The sequence below is a fragment of the Thrips palmi genome, unplaced genomic scaffold (assembly GCF_012932325.1).
Source record: "Thrips palmi isolate BJ-2018 unplaced genomic scaffold, TpBJ-2018v1 HiC_scaffold_2, whole genome shotgun sequence".
Classification (NCBI taxonomy): Eukaryota; Metazoa; Arthropoda; class Insecta; order Thysanoptera; family Thripidae; genus Thrips; species Thrips palmi.
This window is the reverse complement of record NW_023144629.1, coordinates 52,324-69,747: the sequence shown is the minus strand read 5'-3', so window position 1 is coordinate 69,747 and position 17,424 is coordinate 52,324. Positions and strand designations below refer to the sequence as shown.

The following is a 17,424-nucleotide window of genomic DNA, read 5'->3' as shown; positions in this document are numbered from 1 at the left end:
TGCAGACATTATTATTTAAATTTTTGCTTTTAAATATGTACTTACATAATCATTTAGCATATTGTATGGCTTCAGCCGAGGGTGAGATTTATTGCTGTCAGAGCGTTGCTCACCATACACCCAGCCCCCTTCAAGCTTTCGACTGGCCCAGGCATCATGGTAGTGTTCAGAAAATTTCTGAACAATAGTGTTAAGATCGTTGTTAAGGGCAACACTGTGAGACAAAAACATTTTAAAGGCACAAGCTACTACAGTAAACAGTTTGTAATGCAGTAACAGAAAATGAACCTTGAGGTGTTGATAGGCTGTGGGTTGTAGGGCCCATCAGTTGGGCTGGAGGCTGGAGAGTTTTTGCCATAGAACTCATCATCATAGTTCTTTGACAGAGAATAATCAGGAGGTAGAGAACAACCAATTGCAGTTAAACATGGTAAGGCTTTCCCAAACAACTCAGGATCATAATCCTGCAATGGACCAAAAAAACATATGTAAAAAAGAAGAAAATAATTTAAATTATGTGCATTGTAAAGCAAGATTTATAACCATCTTGGAAAGAGAATCAAAGATGTTGCTGAAAAGCATCATAGTCAATCTTTTTTCTTCATCACTGGAGGCACCCATGGATGTGGACCCATAATACTTTGCACATCGATCAAAGTGGAGGGTCAAAAGCTGCAACCAAATTTTATTATAATTAATAATTTGAAGTTGGTGAAAAACTATCACATTGACAATAAATCTTAAAATGCATATAAATTACCCTGAGAGCTACAGTTGTGTACTCTGAAAGATTTGCAACATCAACAGTTAGTTTTCTGAGAAGTTTCAGAAGCATACTTGGTTGCATTTGGCTGCGGATAATAATAATAGTTTAGAGAGACCAGTATTTTCAATTGTATCAGATCGAAAATAAAAAAAATACTATAAAATTTACCTTGTCAATGCCACAAGGAAATCTGACACAGCTTCACGCTGTCCTTTTGTAAGCATACGGTTCTTAGACAACCTGTACACTGTATGCAAAGTAGCATCCAACAGACTGGCATAATTGTCAGCTTCAGCATAGAACGCAGAATGTTTAATAAGCAAGGGCAACACAGAATTTCCAATGTAACGGTTCATAGCCAAGGCCATATCAGATTCCAAATTATCACTCTGTTGAATACAAAAATCTCTTATTAATGATGATGTTTAGAAGGGTCACTTCTTTCAATTTATAGGAAAGAAATTTTCATACCCTGTCAAGCATGGTGGCACAGCGTAAATCTGGTAAAAATGCCTCCTCTAACAGTCGGAAGAACAATTCCTGAGTTTCAATTCCATACACACGTTCCAAAAAGAGAACAATACTTTGCTTGTTTCCAGGAATAAGGCCACTGGGCATATCACTCTTTGGCCGTTCTTCACCCTGAGCAGGGCTTTGCAGGGTGAAGCGCAAAGATAGAACACCCTGAAGGTCCTCCAATGGCACCAGAGATCTCAGGATAGCTCGAGCTCGAAGTGATTCATTCTTACCCTGAAAATGAACAAAGTGGGTGCTGTTCAATTTCAAGACAGTAGCTACAATTTACAGAGCATTGCACAATACAAACCAAAGCAATGACAGATGTATCTGGAGCACATCTTCCCAAAAGATCCACCAAAGTACAATAAAAGTTGAGGATAGCAGAGCCAGTATCAATATAGTCCTCATCTTCCTCACTTTCTGGCATTGGGTGATCCAATTCACCGTTTGCATCCCCAGCATTGTTTACACCACCTCCACTTTCCAAATGCTTGCGTCTTTCTGCTATACGCTCTGACATCTGAAATAAAAATTAGTGTCAAAGCTACCACATTACTATCAATCAAAATAGGAACATAGAGAGAATGAAATTTTTATCACCTTGTTTGCATCCACAATAGCCCTCAGGAGGCCTTCGCCCTCTCCACGCAAAGCTGGACCCAAGCATTCAGGACGGCGAATAAGAAGACGAATTACCAGGTTGGCATTCTCCTCCACACTTTCACCTGTCATAACAAAATTAAAAATAAATAATGGCATGTAATGCATTTATGACATAATGTCACAAAACTGGATTAAATCAGTCAATCACCTACCATTAACCCAAACACAAAACCGAAGGAAATCCAAGTATCTCTCCCCCTCTACCGGGTCCCATCCAAGGTCAGGGTAGCCTTTTTCAACCAATTCAGAGTTTGATTGCAAACCGCAACGAGACAAGTAAACCGCTATTTTTTCCAAATAATGTTCTCTGTGATGACAAGAAAATTTTCTATGAAGCATTTTTTGAACTAAAATGCGGTCACAAAAATACCACTAACGTAATTCACTAGATACCTCAATGCCAAAGCTAACTCAGTGTTTTCCATCAATGATGAGTATGCTACGTCAAGAGGTGTAGACCCTCTCAATGATGGTCTGGAGAGAAGAATATTGGAGTTTTCAAGGAGGAAGTTGAGATGATCAAACATTGCCTTTTGATTTTGACGAGATGTGCGACAGAAATAGCAGAGGAATCGACAGCATGCTACAACCATTTCATGAGATGTGTCCTGAAAAATTATTATTATTAGATATAGATAAAAGCATTGGAGGGGGGGGGAGTTATCTTTTCTCTACTTACCTTTTCTTTTACAGGAGCTTCTCCTTCTGCTTGACCTTGACCAACAGCCTGAGGCGCATCTGACTGCGCCTGAGCTCGCCGGCCAAGAGTATTTATCATTACAGCCATTACGTTTTCGTGAATTCGAAGCACTCTGATCAAATCTGGATGCTGGAAGAAGGTGGCATTGTTAACTAGTTTCCTGCAAACAGAGAGAACACACTCAAGAATTATTGAAACAGCTGAAAATGCATGCAGTTTGCAGGGAGCTAAACTCACCACAAGCGTTCTCGCATGAGTTCTTCCTCTTCCTGTGACATCTGCACAGGGAGAAGGGCCCGAACTTGTCCTAGACAAACCCACATGTCTGCTACATCGTCTCTGGTTTTAGTATTGATGACATAGGTCTTCTGCAGAGCACGTATAAGCTCACCAACAGTATCATACTGTCTCACTAGCAAGCTGAAAATAAACATTCAAAGTAATATATAGTTCTACATTTCCTGATCATTCATAATTTTTACCTCTTTTAGTCACATACCTAAACATTTCTCTGACAAGCTTCGGTGTTTCAATTTGTGATTCCTCTGCCCATGATACAATAGTTTTAATTAAAACCTTACGGAATATTTCTGAAAACATTTTAAAAATAAATGAGCTCTTCTCACTTGAAATGAACTACCATATTTGATCAACATGCAAGAAGACAAACCTTCTGGGGTCTTTTTCTCAGGTTCAGGTTCTGGTGGCTTCTCTTCTTCTAGTTCTTTGACAGCATTGATCAAATTGTAAAGCTTCTTTATGGGACCAGTCTTCTGTGCATCTGGATTTTCTTCCTGAAAAATATGACATAATAATAATATAATAAAAGTTGAGTCTTCCTCACTAAACAATCACTCAGAACCCAAAACACTCACCTCCACAACCTCAGGCTCTTGTAAAGCTTTCAAAGATACATGGTTCATCAAATTAGCATGGAAGTCATTCAAACGTACTCGTAACTCATCACCACATGAGCAATTTTCTTGGTCACCCTCTTCTAAGGTTTTGAAACACAAAATAGCATTCATCTGTAAAAGACATTTCAAATTATGTTCGAACTTTGCATGTATACACTTTTGGTATGAAGCTGAGGCATTACCTGTTCTTTAGGAGGACAGCGGAACTCTCTTGTCTTTTTAGCAGCAACAGCGGAGGGAAGATCTGATTGCTTAATCTCATTGTAACGGCGCAGTTGATCCTGTCAATTTCAATAATACTAAGTAAGATTGATTTAAATATCTCAAAGGAAGACCCAAAATTTACTTACACCCTGCAAGTCCCCAACAAAGTCATGACTGAATGCTATGATAGATTCAACCCTGTGACGAAGCTGAATATCACAGAGATGATGCAACAGGTAGCACATCTGAAGCTTTGCTCCCTCAGCCATCTTCATATGAAGTAGACCTTTGCGATGTTCATCTTTTCCCTCTATAGAGATAAAGCAAATCAGGAATTACACCAAGTTGCACACAGAAAAATACAGAAAAGAGGAACGACAACATACCTTTATCAAAGGCTGGATCCCAAGTTTCAGGATTCACCATGATCAAAAGTTTTTCTACATCAACATCAGTCAAAACACCAACAAGAAGAAGACGATCTACCAGTTTCAAAATGGGTCTGATAAACAAACAAACAAAAAATGAGATTTAGACCAATTTAACTGATGTGAATGAATATAAATAAAATTTGATAACTATCAAAATGATAACAGGAAGAACGTTATACATACAGAAACAAATTCTCGTTGCTGCCTCCAACAGGATCCCGATTATGTACCTGATTTATTTCCACAGCTTCATGTAAAGCCAGCATAATATAATTGCGAACCACATCCAGAGGGAAATAGGGACTGTACAAAGTACGAATGTTGTCCAATGACTCTGACGCTTCCCTGCAGAAGAAAGCATCCATTTCAATAAAATCCTCATGACTCTTAAAATGCTAGATGTGATACTGCACTAACTAAATTAAAAAATAAAGATTTGTATTTTCTGTAAAGTGAAAGCTAATTAAATCAGGCACACAATTTTATTGTTTTTAATGCAGCACACTCCAAAAATGCACATGATCATCCACAGAATGCACCAATCATTAAAGTGTATTTTTTAAATTCATTCTTGAATTTGTATGTAAGAACATAGTGTTTCCAGTGTAAGAGGTGTAAAAAAAAAATAAAAAGACTAATGTTGTCTCTGTCAGTGTTACCAGCTTGCATGAATTAGTTTGATAAATGTTTGAATGGCAAAAGGCGAGCAATTACTTTGTTGTGACATGAACTTGCTTCAAAACCCACAGAAAATAGCATAAACAAGATTGGAATCCAGAAAGTACAAACACTCAGCAAAAATACCCCCAGACAAACTGATAAGAGTTTTCTGGGACAGATTTAACTCGTAATTAAAGGTAGATGAGAAAAAAGAACCAATTATTACAAAAAAAGAAAAAAAGATAGGAAAACTTTGTGTCCCACTCACACTACAGGGATAGGGTTATTCTTCGGATCAAAACCGTTGCCAGGAGCACTGCTGTCCATTCCCCTGAAAAGACATTGGAGACAGAAGAATACATAATCTATGAACTAAAAGCAAAGCTGTCATGCATAGCCATGACAATAAAGCATCTTCTAAGTTACACAAAATTTGCAAAGGGAACAAGAGGCTTTGAAAAATTGGACAGAAAAAGGGAGCAGCCTGCTATTTAAAAAGAAATCCATAAAAGTTCAAGTTATGTGGATAATGAACAAGAAACAATAACTGAAATAGAAGGTGCGAATGGGTTTACTTACGCTATGTCAGTCATCTTCATCTGTGGTTGAATCGATTGTGTGTCAAGAGATCTCAAAGAATGGCACATATCCGGATCCTCATACAGGGTCTTAAGCTCTGGTCCCAGAGGAATAACATATTCATTCTTGCAAACTTCCCTGCAGGAAACAAATGACAAAGCTACAGGAAAGATAAGGAAACAGAGGAAAAATGTAATGGACAAGAACTTACATTGTTGTAGCATGACTCTCCAGATGCAGTGCAATTAGGAGGTCATAGAAGCCCTGTCTCAAAGGACCAGACATAAACTCGGAACGTATTGCGTATAGGAGCTGTTTCTGGTCAACGTGCTGACACAATGTGTGTGCTGCTCGGTAATTTGATTGATAGCATAGTGCAGCATACAAGGTCAAAGTATGAGCATGGAAACTGAAAATTATGAAAGACAATTATCACACTGAATTTTAACGAGCAGGACAAAGATATGGTATTTCACACAAACCTAAGAAGTCTATCCATTTCAATTAGCTCCAAAACATCAATGCATCGATCTTCTTCGGGTATATGCAATGCTAACATAGAAATGGGATCTTCACACAACATAGACCACCCACGAACATCTGACAGTTTTAGAGCATGTACTTGCAAAGACTGATTAGGAACACGAGCCCACTGGTGGGGCTTCAAACATTGGACTTTCAATCTAGGAGGGAACTGGAAAATGAAACAGACAAACACCATTGCAAAGTTGCCTGAAGAACAGAATGTGAGAGATAAGATTGTAAATCAGTACCTGTGGGATCACATGTCTATCAGAGTTCTGAAGAACAGCTGCAGACAATGGAAGAGTGGTAGATGTTCTTCCCAGCTCAATTTGCAAGATTTCTTTACTTGTTGCTTCAACAAATATTGCGGGGAATAATTTGGTCTCTGGTTCCATCTGTTACAAGAAAAAGAACATTACTAAAAATTATAAGAATATTAATATTAGGTGATGAAATAATACTAGGTACCTTGTAGCGATATGAAGTTTCCTTGCCCTCACAAGTGAATGTTATGTAACCTGTAGCAGTATCCACTGAACATCCAACAACCATTCCTTGAGAGGCCCCTTTGCCTGAAGCATCTTGAGTTACCTCATTGTACAACTCATCAGCCCGGACCATGTAACAACTCTGACGCTCAACTCTGAAAGCAAGATGGAGGCATGCTATTAAAACCGCAGGTAAAGGGTGTAATTGAATCAAATAAAAATTATGTATATTAGTCTTACTTTTCAAGAAGTCTGTCATAATCATCACAGACATGAACTTCAGCCTTGCGAACACGGCTTTGGTTAAAGTCCTTGCTATGCAAATGAAATTGGGTGGTCACCCACCCAACAAACACATGAGTGGGATCCTGACCAGGAAAGATCCTAATACCATAGTAATATTCATTGATAAGTTTGAGGCAATCTGCATCATAGATCTCATTTCCAATAGCCTCTATCCCTGTAGCAGGAGTAACTGACATGATTTTGGGTCCACGCTCTTGAACAGGAGGAACCACCTTCAGATCAGTCTGTGAAGAAAAATCCACGATAAATAAACTAATCAATTTTCAGAAGTTCAAGAGAATTTCCTGCAAGCTTACTGTAGACACTCTAACTTGGGGATTGGTGCGAGCCAAGTTCGTGGCCGGTCCACTTCGGCCAGGGGGCTGCAGTCGGTCTCCTGAGGACAGAGGCTCAGGAGTTTTGGCTTTCTTCAGACGGTCCCCACTCTTGTCTCGTTTCTTGAACAATCTAATCAGATTTTGTAGCAAAAAAATTAACTCGTCTCATTTCATAAAAATCATTGCCATGCCTCAAAATTGATACTCACCTGAAGGGAGAGCGTCCTCTTTTTTTCTTATCCGCATCAGCGTCCTTACCATCAAATCTATTAAGATCTATTTCACTTGTTGAGTGTTGCATTTTGCCTGATCAAATTGGTTATGAATAGATTAATTGCAGAAAATAATGTCCAGAATAAATTAACTTAACAAAATGACTTACTACCAGTCTCCAATGTGTCAAAGCCGTTGGTACGAGACAGAGAGCCCTTCCTTGGTGGCCTAGTAGGCAACCGTTTTAACTTGCTTGTTGTTGGTGGAGAGTTGTCAGGTCTTCCCATTTCATCATGTTCTGCAGCATCCTCTGAATACCCTCTTTGTAAACCTAAAGAGAGTAAAAAATTGACAACACAAGGTAAGTTATGAAGTCAAAGGAATGCATGAAACAAAATAATAGTACTACCTTTGATGTCACTCAGAGAGAATCCAGATTTCATAATTTGTTCAAGATGTGCTGGGGTTGTCTGCTCTGTTTCAGTTAGGAGACGGTGTTGTCTTACTTTGATTTCCTGCCAGCGTCTTATTTTCTCACTCTCACTGGAAGAAAAGGAGAATGGAGATTATTTACTACATTGTCACAAGATACAGTTTTATTAATATTAAAGGACAATTCTTACTCAATAAAAGAGCTCTGACAAATAACAGGCAGACACAAGCGAAGAAATTCCCAGTTTGCCTTTTCCATTGTTTCAAAAGTATTGTGACTTATTTTGAGGCAAGGTGGTGTGTCAGATCCTGCAGGTATTCTGGTGACGTCAATCTTTGAATCTACTATATCATCAGTATTTTCAAAGATAGGCTGGTCTTTTGTGTACCAATATGTTACAGGTCTAGTCATATTTCTAAACAAACCAAAAAAACAAAACAGAAATTATACATTTAGATGATGACACATAATTACATTAGCTGAGTAATATACAACATCCTTAAATTTCTACTTACACACAGAAAGGTTCATATCCCTCTTGAAGTCCACAAGTTGTGAAGAATTTTAAAGAGTCCACATCCTGGCCATATATGAGTTTTGCCTTCTGCCCTACACCCAGTGTGCATGCAGGAACAAATCCATCTCCTTGCACATCGCCAAATGTTGTTTCTCCTCCCAGAGCATCCATCAAAAGCTCACCGTTCAAAGAGAAGCCTAAAGTGAGTGGTACAAGAAATGTTTTAGCTCCTTTCCTTAAGTATAGGAATAAAATTAAGAGGGTAAGTCGGACAAAATACCACAAAAAAGATAAATTAGAAGTACCTAGATAAATTAATTGGAACCACACTTGTTATTTTCCATTCAGTCATCTTATCTAAAAAGCGACAAAGAAATTGTTAAATGTTAAACAAAGCACACAAACACAATGTTTTAAACAGGAGCAAAAAAGCCTTACACTAGTTAAAAAGACACAATCTTTAATAAAATGTTCAAGTTTGGACAGCTGCAAAATATTTCATGAGACCATGAGTCACATGGTAAAACGAAAGCATCTAAACAATTCCTAGATATGGGAAATATCCAGAAGGAAGAAAAGAAATATGTTACAGATGTTCAGATGGAAAAGTCAAGGACAATACAGGAAAACATGGGAGTCTAATCCCATGTTGAGGAAAGCAAGCAGCAAGCAAGTCACAGAGACAGCGACAGCACTTACTGATGGTACGATCAATGAGATCAAGGAACACCCCAACCACGTCCCCAACTTGCCACTGGCGGCCAAACGACTCTGCCATTCCACTATAAACTTTCTCCTCCTTCAAGCAGAAGAATCAAGCAAGAATTTTTAGTGGGGAGTTATCACCATCATTGCTGTCGAGGTAAGCAAGGTCTGCCCATCAGTCTGTATGGGTGGGCTCCTAGCAAAGCCTTCGCTTCGACTGTCAGGTGGAGTACTATTTGTCTAGTAACTACAAATAAATTACCAAACCCACTTTGTGTGATCAAATTGAAGTACCTTAATTAATTTAAACAAAACCCTGATCTTTCTGATGGAACATCAATGCCTACGATTGTTAATCAGCTCCCAGCTGATCAAAAGAAGAAAAAAAATTAGAATAATTTTGAAAATTGGCCATGTTTGTTAAAAATTACCTGACAATAGAAAACAGGTGCACACAAAAACAAAGAAGGGACGGGTCACAAATTGCCAAATGCACCATGGAAAAACGGGGACAGTACACAAGTGAATTACTGTGGGAACGGCAGGCTCCGAGCAGGGAAGAGGACCAAGCTCACTACACAGTGCATCATAGACTACTGGCTACATCTCCAAGGAAGATGAGCATAGAAATGCTATGTGAGCACTGTGTAGAAACAAACAACTAGAGACAGTTGTTAAACTGGTGAGAAAACTTGACAAAGTCAGAAAGTGACTCAGGCACTTACAGATTGTATTATCATACAAGTCTAGGAAGCAGCCCACAATGTCCCCAACGTTGGGCCTCCTACCAAATGGTTCACTTAATCCCATGTGCCTCTTCATAGCCTGGATCCACCACAGTTAACATGTAAGTGATTTTAATACAGTGTCGAACAAAATAAAAAGTATGAGACAGGGAAAAAACAATGAATGGGAAAAAATTACCGCAATGATCATAAAGTGATCTAAATACGCTGTAAGAAGAAGCATTTAAATTTTTTGATGTAGGAAACACCCAGCTTTGTTTCATTCTAAACCCTGTTTCTATCTAATACATCTGTTCTCTCACATTTCCCAACACATCATCTAACAAAATATGATCAAACAGTACAGTCTGTTAAGTTAAATTAGATGCATAAATTTCAGTTTCCTTACATTGTATCCATCGAAAGCCCATGTGTATTCATCACTTCCCAACATGCAGCCAGGGTTGCAATCAGCACGGGCCCAGCCAACCCTCATGGGACCAGCTGTCAGGATTTCAAACTCAAAGTACCTGTGTTGAATTGCAAAGGTAAAATGTATCTTCATTTATATAAAAGATAAACCATTTGCTCATATCATTGGAGTATTCCTTACCATTTTCCTGTGTTCACAGCATAATTTCTCTGCACTCTGTAAGTTCTGAAGGATGCCTGCAGGCTACGGCCAGCCTCGGCCATCAGGGCTGAAGAAACAATGAAAATAAATAACGGTAAAAATCTTTCTCAACAGAGAAAATAAGAGAAAAGAATCATCCACAAAATTACAAACCCTCATGAGCCTCTCCAGTTGGTGGATCAAGAACATATCCATAGACAAGAAGAGTCCTGACAGTTTCACTTGCAGTATCCCTAAACAAGGCACAGAGAAAATGAACAAAATCTTGTGTGATCTTTTTCTGAACCAGAAGTGTTACAAAGAAATAAACTCACCTGTTGGCCTTCTTGATTGCTTCATCTACTTTGCCATATGGCACAAGATGTGGGCTCCGAAGCATTTCTGAGTCCTCATTGAGACCATAAGTCCATCCCTGTTGGATGCGTTCCTTGGCCCACAAATTATGAGTATTTTCTGCAAGGTGATCTACCAGCTCCTCGAGTTTTGGTGTTAAAGTAATGGCTGTCAGGTCTAAGGGTGCAGGCTTGTACCCATTTGACTGCAAAAACGGCTCATTTGGTAACCTGACAGTTTTTATTCGAGCAGGAGGCTTATCCATCGTAATGTGATATCCAAGAGCCATAATAGTCCTAAAAAAACAACAATTAAATGAGGTATAAAAGAATAATTGATGGACAGGCTGAAGATGTAACAGGATTCTGAAAGACATAAAGATTTTACTTACTTGAGAGTTTGGACAGCTAGCTGAGAATCATAGCGCTTTTCTGCTGGGGGCAACTGAGCAAACTGTACAAGGCAGGGGTGAATGTGACGAATGTCATCACGTCTTTCTCCAAAAGACCACCCTGCTTCTATTTTGTTCATAGCCCACATTTCGTGGATGTTTTCAGCTAATTTGTCTCGGATGCTCTCAATATAATTTGGAAGTGTAATCTAAATAGGATTTTTGAAAGTATGGTTAATTTACATGGTCATGAACTTTTTTTTTTTTTTTTTTTTGCTAATAGGAGGGAGGGTAGTTACCATAGAAGTATCAACAGGGGTTGGAACAAAAGCAGTGTCATCTTCAATAAGCCAGGGACCAGCCAAAACACTCTTATTAAGGTTTCCAAAATAAAAGCAAGGATCAAGTGACAACTGCTGCTGAGGCAGTAAGCTTTCCACTAGTGGTGAGAAATCATCTTCTGGTGGAGCGTACTTGAGACGCCCATGATCGCCACCAAGTAGGAACCGGCAGCTGCAATGTAGGAGTCAATTAAAGGATGTAATTCACAAGATCTTTTTTTTTTCCCAATCAAAAAATGCTATGGTCAGATCCAGATGGATTGTTACCTGAGTTTAGAAGAGCAGCTCATCACAGGAAAGAACATTCCATCCAAATTAAAATTGCGGAATGATCCTGGTACTCTCATACCATTGAAGGTAAAGCTAATGATAGGAATAGATAGGTCCAGCATACAGCCAATGACATCTCCTTTCCGAATATAAGGTTCTGAAGCGCCAGCTATGACTAAAGTTTTCCGTCCACCTTGACAAAGATAATTATTATGTATTAATGCCTTGCACTTCATTTATACAAACATTGTAAAACCCTAAAAATATCACACCTGACCAAAGGTTGGCTCCATCAAAGCCAAAAGAGTACAAGTCATCTCCCACACCATTGCCACCCCATTTCTCTCCACCACCAGGATATGGAACATATCTACAATATAAAGTTCAAACAAAATAATCAACAATTTAGTTTCAAATACTACAACAGGGGAAGAAATTTTAAATGCTCACCCAGCAGTATTAGCCCAGCCAATACGAAGATGAGGCATCATATGAGTTGTTTGTTCAATGTGATCCATTGTGACTTCAAAATACCACTTCTGGTACACAGCTGAATTTTCTACTCGTCCCACAAATATGTTGGGTCGAATGCTAAAGACATGTCAAAGTTATAGCCAGCTTGAAATTGTTACACTCCCGCAACCATATTTGTACACGTGCTATCCTTACCTTGCAACATGATCAACAAGTTGAGTTTGCAGCAAAAGATTTTTCCCAGGCAATAGGTAGTCACAAATATTGTTCTGTGAGGATCTTACAGCAACACCATTACCAACACAAAGGGAACAAAGTACATCCAAAACTTTGGGGTCCCTTCCGTGCTTCTCAAGTAGTGAAATAATAACTTTGATGTGTTCATCCTGCAACAATGGAACATGTATTACATGGTTGGACTTAGCAGGAAAAAATTACAATAAATTCTATTGAAGCCACACCCTCATCATGTTTAGAGCCTCTGGAGAATCTATCAGCACACAGTGCAACACATCTAACATTCCTGTGCCCTCACTTGAAGCTTGAGACCCCAGACGACTGAATAACCAATTTAATCGGTTTGAGTTAGCAAATTGGGCACAATTGGTGTGGTTGCCTTTAATAATGGCCGCTGTAAAGGAGAAACCAAAGTTATTCATGAATTCAAAATCCTACAAATCTCATAGAACAACAAGAGGTTTGGGTGGTATGCGAAAGTTTCCAATGAGCTGGATACTGACCGAGCAGCTGATACAAATATGCTGAGATTATATCGAAACTGTGCCCAGACTCATCACGAGCCAAGGCAACTAGGAAACCTTGTGATGTAATAACATTAATTTTATCAATCGCTTCCAGGATTAAATTCAAAATGCCTTCCTCTTGGAATAAGTCTTGACGGTTTCTCAATGCACGAAGTCGATTCTGTTTCTCTTCATGCTCTGTAAATAAGCAAACAAATTCCAGTTTAAATGCTGAGCTATTGTCATGAGATACAGGGTGTTGGACAAAAATCTTTACCCATGTCCTCTTCAGGCTGGGCAAAGTAGTTGATGAGATCTTCAAGGCACATGACCATTTCGCTAAGATTAACCGACTGGCAGAAAACTGAGTGCCTTCGATTCATTTGAAGAGTCTCCAGTCCTCTGTAACACAAAAAATTTTGGCTCAAATTATGGAACTAAGACTACGGTCGTGTTCACATTTTAAATGATGGCAACTGTGCAAAATCATCAAAACAATTTAGTCCTAACCCAGAAACACACAACAGCCATATTTCTAAACTGACTCTGCCAGCAGCAACAAAGGTTAACAGCCTAACCCAACGAGCACGAACGTATCTAAACTCCGTCTGCGACTCAAAAAATGCCATTTTGACCCAATAACAAACGCAAATCACACTAGTTTCGAGAAAATCACCGTAAACAAAGGCTCCTGTTTGTTTACTTTCGCTCGTGGCTTCGCGCGTACGGACCGGAAATAGATTTGAAAATTGTAAAGCGCACCGCCCTTTCACCGCTGTCGTCAACTGTTTTCCCATAAGGCGGGAAATTCAAAGCGCGACACTGCTCGGTCCGGCGTGGCGTCGCCGTGCCGCACAGTGGGCCAGAAGACCGGCGGAGGTGGCCAAAACTCTAGCCGCGTTTTGAGCTCCAGAGTCGCTAAACAGGACGCGACCCGAACGTATGACCCCACCATTGGATTCCTCGTTGGGAGAGCAATCCATGGCCGCCTGCGCCGGTCTTCTGGCCCACTGTGTGCCGGCGCGTTCGTGGCCAGGGCCGGCACGAGCAAGCAGCACTTACACGATGAACTGCGTGAAGAGCGAGGAGCACTTTCGAATGACTCGGGCCGTGCGCGACTCCTCTTCCTGAGAGCGGCTGAAGTCCAGCCCGTCGTCCATCTTGCCCTCCTCGTGCAGCACGGCCTGCTTCTCCTCCACCTTGCCCACGCCCTTCTTCTTCGTCTCGTACGCCTGCAAGTTCGGGTGTCCGTTTAAGCACAGTTCGCTACCCACTGCCAAGGAGAGAAGTCTGACGGGCAGGCTGAGGTCGGCAACCCCTGGTAGCTGACGCCTACCTTGTAGGTGAGCCAGAGCCCCGTCTCGGAGTGCTGCAGCAGCACCGTGCTGTCGCCGTACTTGATGATGGGCGCGCCGATCACCTCCAAGTCCTTGTCCTCCAGCACCACCTTCTGGTCGTCCTTCTCCTGCCGCAGGCAGAACGTGGACGACGCGGTGGTCGCCTCGTCGCTGCAAGAGGGAAGGCCATCGGATTTATTTCGTCGCTCTGTCTCTTTCGCACATGTGCGGGGCGCCCCGTGAGTGCGAGAGAGGCAGACTCTAGGGCTCTGACACCCGCCCGGGTTGCACCGGGTCCGCGGGTAGACCCGGGTACCCGGGTATGCGGGTAAAACCCGAGGAACCGGGTCCCGGGTCTGCGGGTTTGCCCGGAGCTTTGGATCCGCCGCCCTGGCAGTAGGCAACACGGCCCACTGGAGCGCACTGCGTGTTGCCTTCTGCCAGGGCGGTTGCTCCAAGGTTTACCCGCATACCCGGGTACCCGGGCGACCCGGGTACTTGCGGTCCGGGTTTTTAAGAGCTCTAGCAGACTCACCGCTGCACCAGGTAGAGCTCGTTGCTGTCGTTGACGCCCAGGTAGCGGCCCGTCGTGATGTGCCGGATGCGCATGGGGTGGTACCAGTTGATGAAGCCGCCCGCCCACTTGGTCCGCGCCAGCTCCAGCCGCCACAGCGAGCGCGCCTGGCTCATCACGCTGCCGCCCTCGTACACCACGATGCTGGACAGGGAGCGCGTTTACAACCAAGTCGAACAAAGACCTTGCCGAAGGGCCGAGTGCAGCCGAGCGGTTCAGAAGAACGGTTTGTCGCTCCGTCTCCCTCGCACCCGTCTGGAGAGACCCATGAGTGCGAGAGAGACGGACTCCTCTGAATCGCCCGGCCGGCCCGGCACACGTACTTCTGCCCCTGCGCCTCCGTCCAGCCCGAAGGTATCGTCAGGCACTCGTCGCCTCCGTGGAAGAACCGCAGGACGTCGCCGCCGAACACGTAGCCTGTGGGCAGAGAGGGCGAGTGAGAGCGCAAGAGGAGGGGGTAACGACTTCGGGAATCCGGCTGGCAGCAAATTGGTAATCCGTAATCCGGATGACCCGAAATTTTGAGATAATCTGGGGTTATCCGAGAAAATTTTGAGGTAATCCGGGGTAATCCTGCTAAATCCAGGAACGTTTTTGTTGTAATCCGGAGGTAATCCGGGGGTAATCCGGGGTAATCCTGCTAAATCCAGGAACGTTTTTGTTGTAATCCGGAGGTAATCCGGGGGTAATCCGGGGTAATCCTGCTAAATCCAGGAACGTTTTTGTTGTAATCCGGAGGTAATCCGGGGGTAATCCGGGGTAATCCGTAATCCCGACTCGGAATTTACCAGTCGTTGTCCCTCGGCGCGAGAGGAAGCGCGAGCGCCGAGGGTTGCTGCTGAGGTCCTGGAGGCCGAAGGACCAGGAAGGACTTACCCACATACTTCATGCGGCTGATGCCCGTGCCGTAGGGCTGCACCGACCAGTGCGTCACGTGGAAGGACGCGTTCACCACGGACAAGTCGTTCTCCTTGGTGGTGTGCTGCAACAAGGAGGAGAGGAGTGAGCACCGATCAGAGAGAATATCACGCCCAAGTTGTCCACTAGTGTGACAAAATTTTCCGTAGCAGCGATGCCGCAAAGTTGATCAAAACGGCGACAAACGGCTAGAAATGTCGGGTTTGGCCGTGCACTGAGAATCCAAACGCTATGAGAATAGCGTCAATTGGTGCAATGCAAAAGCATTGCACATGAAGTGCAATACCTCCCCATTCCCATGCATTAGCATAGGGCCTTTTCGGGAAGCATTGCACGTAAGGTGCAATATGGCTATGGCATTGCACGTATGGTGCGATATCTCAGCTGCATTGTACCATACGTGCTATACTCATAGCGTTTGGAATTTCAGTGTGCGGGCCGTGCTTACCAGGTAGCGCTCGGTGGCCACGGACACCAGGATGAGGTCGTCGCCGACGCGCACCTTCTCGCCCTCCGACCGCTGCTTGGAGGCGGGGTGCACGGTCCACCAGCACGCCTCGCCCTGCGAGTGCTCCTGGAGACCCACGTCGAAGGACAGCTTGTCGTTGGACGAGCTGGTGGAGAGGCAGGCGAGGTACTGCGCGAAAAAGAATCACATTCATTTAAATTTGAGCAACAAAAAGATAATAAAACGAAAAAAAAGTGATGTAAAGACTGTGGGTACCATGTCGCTGTTCTGGTGTCGTAGTAAGATGGCGTTACCGTACAGCAGAGTCCTGTGCCCGGAACCCGTGCCTTTGCCCTGCAAACAAACAGCAAGTCAGGAGCCGAGAACGGGGCGGAGGCGGCTCTGGTTAGGCGGAAGGAGTCTCGCGGCTATTGGCCCACAGAGGAACGGGAATTCCCTCGGGAAGCCCATGCCCAAGTTTTTACTACCAATTTCGAATTCGAATTCATCTCAAGAGAAACAAAAAGGCCAGGGCTTTGCAAGTCTAGCTTCGGAAACACCGTGGCCGTTAAAAAGTAAATTTAAAAAAAAAAAAAAAATACACGGGACGGGCCAAAAATGTGAGACCGCGTAGAGAAGGTGCAGCAGTCAAATTAGCAAAACAGAAGAGGACAGTTCCGAAAATGAGGCGCCATAGACATTTCCATCAGCTGAAATGAGTGAAACTTTTTTGTATTAATGGAAGTTGCATTCAGACAGTCTCTTAGGATAAATTAGGTGGAGCCTTCTACAATACGCAGCAAGCAAAGACGTTTTAGCGCATCTACGTGTGCAAGTACCCGAAGCAGTACGAGTTAACAACATTTTTGCTATTCGGCCATTTTTAAACTTTGTCGAAAACGGGAAACCCAGAATCAACTGGAACGATCCGAAACTATGCATTTGCTATCGACTGCAAACCTCTAAAGTCGTCGAATGTGCATACTATAATGCAGTCAACATCATAAACACCATAGTATTAGTACTAACTACTCGTGCAAACGACTAAAGCTTGCGCAACAGATTTTAGAAGGCCGTTCAGTGGAACTAAAATATATGGAGTGTACGGTACCAAAAATACAAGGCGTACTTACTACCCTGACGTGTCCCTGAAAACAAACGAGATGTTAATAGTAAAACAGGGTAACTAACCAGGGCGCAGAGTCAATTCACCGCCAAGCGACACAACAACAACAAAAACGAAAACAAGGAACTTGAATCGCGTATCAAACGAAAACAAAAGGAAACGAACAA

General features: G+C 42.5%; 1 protein-coding gene across 1 annotated transcript in view; it reads right to left on the bottom strand.

Moving 5' to 3' along the window:
- LOC117647578 (ryanodine receptor) overlaps window positions 1-17,424 on the bottom strand; it is a 28,902-nt gene that overhangs the window by 9,154 nt on the left and 2,324 nt on the right. The window contains exons 4-56 of the mRNA XM_034389404.1: window positions 16,408-16,485; window positions 16,132-16,320; window positions 15,642-15,747; window positions 15,089-15,182; window positions 14,727-14,909; window positions 14,191-14,362; window positions 13,917-14,086; window positions 13,132-13,256; window positions 12,852-13,052; window positions 12,573-12,742; window positions 12,307-12,497; window positions 12,088-12,228; window positions 11,910-12,007; window positions 11,635-11,830; window positions 11,326-11,539; window positions 11,027-11,235; window positions 10,617-10,931; window positions 10,456-10,535; window positions 10,282-10,369; window positions 10,078-10,198; window positions 8,938-9,037; window positions 8,237-8,435; window positions 7,912-8,136; window positions 7,698-7,831; window positions 7,458-7,619; window positions 7,285-7,381; window positions 7,055-7,205; window positions 6,693-6,982; window positions 6,433-6,607; window positions 6,213-6,359; window positions 5,922-6,133; window positions 5,651-5,848; window positions 5,440-5,577; window positions 5,129-5,191; window positions 4,384-4,545; window positions 4,156-4,271; window positions 3,916-4,079; window positions 3,748-3,846; window positions 3,524-3,676; window positions 3,319-3,442; window positions 3,148-3,238; window positions 2,886-3,068; window positions 2,628-2,808; window positions 2,342-2,556; window positions 2,101-2,255; window positions 1,886-2,010; window positions 1,593-1,805; window positions 1,238-1,516; window positions 935-1,155; window positions 761-851; window positions 544-672; window positions 289-464; window positions 46-214 (exon numbers count right to left, since the gene is read on the bottom strand). Of these exons, the coding sequence (XP_034245295.1) occupies window positions 46-214; window positions 289-464; window positions 544-672; window positions 761-851; window positions 935-1,155; window positions 1,238-1,516; window positions 1,593-1,805; window positions 1,886-2,010; window positions 2,101-2,255; window positions 2,342-2,556; window positions 2,628-2,808; window positions 2,886-3,068; window positions 3,148-3,238; window positions 3,319-3,442; window positions 3,524-3,676; window positions 3,748-3,846; window positions 3,916-4,079; window positions 4,156-4,271; window positions 4,384-4,545; window positions 5,129-5,191; window positions 5,440-5,577; window positions 5,651-5,848; window positions 5,922-6,133; window positions 6,213-6,359; window positions 6,433-6,607; window positions 6,693-6,982; window positions 7,055-7,205; window positions 7,285-7,381; window positions 7,458-7,619; window positions 7,698-7,831; window positions 7,912-8,136; window positions 8,237-8,435; window positions 8,938-9,037; window positions 10,078-10,198; window positions 10,282-10,369; window positions 10,456-10,535; window positions 10,617-10,931; window positions 11,027-11,235; window positions 11,326-11,539; window positions 11,635-11,830; window positions 11,910-12,007; window positions 12,088-12,228; window positions 12,307-12,497; window positions 12,573-12,742; window positions 12,852-13,052; window positions 13,132-13,256; window positions 13,917-14,086; window positions 14,191-14,362; window positions 14,727-14,909; window positions 15,089-15,182; window positions 15,642-15,747; window positions 16,132-16,320; window positions 16,408-16,485 (8,478 nt within the window). The remainder of the gene's footprint in view (window positions 1-45; window positions 215-288; window positions 465-543; window positions 673-760; window positions 852-934; window positions 1,156-1,237; window positions 1,517-1,592; window positions 1,806-1,885; window positions 2,011-2,100; window positions 2,256-2,341; window positions 2,557-2,627; window positions 2,809-2,885; window positions 3,069-3,147; window positions 3,239-3,318; window positions 3,443-3,523; window positions 3,677-3,747; window positions 3,847-3,915; window positions 4,080-4,155; window positions 4,272-4,383; window positions 4,546-5,128; window positions 5,192-5,439; window positions 5,578-5,650; window positions 5,849-5,921; window positions 6,134-6,212; window positions 6,360-6,432; window positions 6,608-6,692; window positions 6,983-7,054; window positions 7,206-7,284; window positions 7,382-7,457; window positions 7,620-7,697; window positions 7,832-7,911; window positions 8,137-8,236; window positions 8,436-8,937; window positions 9,038-10,077; window positions 10,199-10,281; window positions 10,370-10,455; window positions 10,536-10,616; window positions 10,932-11,026; window positions 11,236-11,325; window positions 11,540-11,634; window positions 11,831-11,909; window positions 12,008-12,087; window positions 12,229-12,306; window positions 12,498-12,572; window positions 12,743-12,851; window positions 13,053-13,131; window positions 13,257-13,916; window positions 14,087-14,190; window positions 14,363-14,726; window positions 14,910-15,088; window positions 15,183-15,641; window positions 15,748-16,131; window positions 16,321-16,407; window positions 16,486-17,424) is intronic.